Genomic DNA, 3,433 nt, shown 5'->3' on the forward strand with positions numbered 1-3,433 from the left:
CCAAGCAGCTCGACGGTTTTCGTGAGCTGATGAAGCCGACCGCACTGTCTCACCACCGGCACGAAAAAGTCCTAGGTACATGTGTACATACAGTGCTATGTAATGTATGCTAGGCAAGCCGTCTTCAGCTTACTGGTGGAAGTCCGGCTCCTCGTTAGTGCGTTAAAAACCCCGACCACCCCGCAAAACCACTTGGGAAAAAAGCGGGGTGGGGGGAAAAGCATCCTCGAAGGAAACACAGACCTACAGCGACAGTCAAGCGCAATGGGCAAGGTAAGGCGTTTCTAATGCACTGTCTAAATCGTTGATACGGTGGGCAAGCCAGAATGTCGACGGCAGCGGTCACGATTTTGATGAGCTCCTCCACCTGCAGGGGGTCCATGAGGCATGCAACGGGTGGGGCGCGAACATGCAACGGGTGGGATGAGGCATGCAACGGGTGGGGCGCGAGCGTCAGGCATGCCGGGTAACGCCGCTAGAACGATACGAAGGTCCAATATCCAGTATTGGACGTTGGCGTTGGCAAGCTCGAAGGATTGGTATAACGCCAAGTCTGTCTAAGCATTCGTCGACGAGAGGATGCTTGTGGTACGCGTACCTCATCAGTGTCCTGTGCTCCCCCTGGATCGGGATCCGTGTCGCCTTGCGCCGCAGCATCATGCAACGTCTGTGAATCAGAGACTTGTGAAGCGTGGACCTCGATGTTCGTGTCCTGCGCCCTAGGATCAGGGAGGGCATGCGTAGCAGCGGGTCTGACCCCAGAACCGTCGAGACCGCGAGGAGACGTCGTAGCCCCCTGAATGTTCTGTGGCGCGACTCGCAAGATAGGCAGCGACGTGGTAGCAGCGAGTTTGCGCGGAGACGAGGGGGACTCAGCAGTCGTTACGGGCAGGGGCGGGGGAGCCATAGGGGCGCAGAGTGGGCAAGATGCACAAAAGCGAGGCGACATGGGCGCACTTCAAAACGGGTTGCGGCTCACGAGGTGAACACGAACCAATGACATCCGTGTATGACAGGCAGGTTGGAATGTCAAGCAGATAGCCGAATATGGCGTTTCGCATATCGCAGACGTAGGAGGGACACAGACATAGGGGTAGCACATCCATAACTGTACGAGGAGTGCTGGCGGCAGCCCTGTCTGATAGTAGACGTATACGGGCCCCATAGCATGCAGTAAGAAACCAGGAACTAGTACGGGATGCATATTATATGCAGAGATGCGGATGGAGTGGTGAATCGACTAGGAACCGGACCGTAAAGGTCGGGCGTCATCCACAAAGTACTCCGTGAATCCATTGACTGTGCCCATGTCCTGGGTCTGATACAGACATCTACAAGCATCGGGTGCTCGTACCAGGCTCGGGAATGGATATGGGCTCAGATACATGGAATGCTCGAACGGATTGCGAGCCAGGAGGCATGGAAACTGCGAAGATTGGCAGGTAGGCTAAGGGGCGCAGGGTGATCAGCATCTGCGACGTGAAACGCTACATCTTGTTCTTCTCGAAATGCGGGCGATATGCTCCAGAGCATCGGTGTGTCCGATCTCTCGCTGGGGCCATGTTATCCTCGATGCATAAGAGCCCCTCGATCATTTCAGACAAGTACAATGACCCATGGAGAACGCATGGCTTTGAGAGTTTACCAAGGGGGGCAGAGGCGGGACAGTTCGGGGTAGAGTTCTGAAGCGCGTTCAGCGTTCATGGGCGGTTCCCGAGCCACGATGAGATCTTGCGAGCAAGCACCACCAGCGCACGACCTACGAAGGTTCTGTGCGAGCAATTGCCGCATCGATACAGTGAGCTGTATCCGCTTCCACTACACCTCTCGAACTGATCCGAGATGACCCAGTTGCCGTTCTCCAAGCTGCCGCAGTGGCAGCACACCCGGAGCAACTCGTCCTCTTTGAGGAGAAGTTCGGCCTGCAACGCCCGTCCCCGCGCTGCACGCGCGTCCAGGCGCATGCCGCCCGTCAAGCGCAGCGGCGGGCTTTGGTAGGTGATGGCGAGCAGCTCGTCGAGCGTGCTGCCGGGCATTTGCGACGGCGTCATCTCTACTTCTGGCACGACCCATAACAGCGGCCTTCCGTCCTGAGAAAGCTCGGCGGGCGACGTGGAGTTGAGGATAGCAAGGTATCGAGCTCCGGGGATGTACGAGCCCGCCGCAAGCACCAGCACGTACTGTCCCGGGTCGGTGTCTCCTCTGCGCGTGAGGGCGAAGGGCAGCGGGTTTGTGAACTTGGCGGGCCCGACGTAGTAACTTGTGACGCGGTCTCGGATACAACCTATCATGAGCGGCTCTTGATGTGGGGAGTAGAGAGGCTTCTACATGATCCCAAGCGTATTTGGCCCTCGTGTAGTGCTGTCCGAGAAGGGGGGCAGGTAGTGTGGTTGGCACAAGTCCGCCAATTCGCCACCTGGCGATCGCCACCCAGCGATCGCCAAGTGGCGAAAATCGTCGGCCCGAAACTGATGGCGAGACCTGGCGATACTCAACGCCGAAAGAACCCGTATCGGTAGTCGTCATAGGTTACAAATGTACATTTTGAAAATACCTGTCTACTTTACTCTCTTCATCCGACCCATTTACGATATGGCAGCCCCAGGAGGTCGTCCTGAAGATGCCTTTACTATGGAACACTTCCATAAAATCAGGCGTCTAGAGAAGCAGAAACGGTGGATTGTGCAGTGCGAGTACTGTGATGATCCACAAGATATTGAGAACCGTGACAAACGACCTGTCATTCATCTCTCGAAGGCAGGACTATGCCCTAATGCACCGGACAAAGTCAGGGCTGAAGCTTTGAGGATCCTTATGAAGAGGGCAGGCATGGAGGAACATCCTGTACTAGGCACTGGCTCTGTCGACAGCCCTGTCGATGTTGATTCACAGGTTCAGGTCAGCGGGAAGAAGAGGAAGGTAGACAGTGGAGCCATGGATCAGTTTGTGGACCGAGCAATGACACAGGCGGAGGAAGATGAAGCCAATCTGCGCTTTCTTCGGTAAGCCAGATCCGTTGCAATGGTGCATGCACATCTAAACTCTCATGCAAGCTTCATTATTCACACCAACACATCCTTCCGCGCTGCCGAGAATCATTATTTTGACCAATTCTTAGCAATTGTCAGGCCATCATATAGCCCTCCCACCCGATATGTCCTTATGACGAAGTACCTACCAGGTGAAGAGTCCCGGGTGCTGGATTCAGATATCCGGAGACTAGCCACTCGAAAGAACCTCACATATATCATAGACGGGTGGGAAGACCGTCTGGGCCGCAGTGTGTATGGGTCAATCGTCTCCGAAGTAGGGCACCATCCTGTGATCCTGGGGCTGGAGGACATGACGGGCAGAAGAGCCAATGCAGACGCCATGCGAGATGTCAGCCAGGTCTCACTGACAAAGAAATCTGTCGATATCTCGCAGATTCTCT

At 55.5% G+C, this 3,433-nt stretch overlaps 3 protein-coding genes across 3 annotated transcripts; 1 reads left to right on the forward strand and 2 right to left on the reverse strand.

Annotated features, from left to right (window-relative positions):
• Positions 1–296: 296 nt before the first annotated feature.
• Positions 297–907, reverse strand: PUNSTDRAFT_139624 (uncharacterized protein; the record flags this gene model as incomplete). The annotated part of the gene is made up of 2 exons (XM_007389349.1): positions 297–557; positions 599–907. The coding sequence occupies 2 exons, from the start codon at positions 905–907 to the stop codon at positions 297–299; spliced, it is 570 nt and encodes a 189-aa protein (XP_007389411.1).
• Positions 908–1,641: 734 nt separating this feature from the next.
• On the reverse strand, positions 1,642–2,291 carry PUNSTDRAFT_139625 (uncharacterized protein; the record flags this gene model as incomplete). Its single annotated transcript, XM_007389350.1, has 2 exons — positions 1,642–1,759; positions 1,825–2,291. The coding sequence occupies 2 exons, from the start codon at positions 2,289–2,291 to the stop codon at positions 1,642–1,644; spliced, it is 585 nt and encodes a 194-aa protein (XP_007389412.1).
• A 397-nt stretch (positions 2,292–2,688) lies between these two features.
• PUNSTDRAFT_36634 (uncharacterized protein) lies at positions 2,689–3,162 on the forward strand (the record flags this gene model as incomplete). The annotated part of the gene is made up of 2 exons (XM_007389351.1): positions 2,689–3,002; positions 3,054–3,162. Coding segments are annotated over 2 exons (423 nt in total), but the record flags the coding sequence as incomplete, so codon positions are not given.
• Positions 3,163–3,433: the final 271 nt, after the last annotated feature.

The sequence above is a fragment of the Punctularia strigosozonata genome (assembly GCF_000264995.1).
Source record: "Punctularia strigosozonata HHB-11173 SS5 unplaced genomic scaffold PUNSTscaffold_73, whole genome shotgun sequence".
In the NCBI taxonomy this organism is placed as follows: domain Eukaryota; kingdom Fungi; phylum Basidiomycota; class Agaricomycetes; order Corticiales; family Punctulariaceae; genus Punctularia; species Punctularia strigosozonata.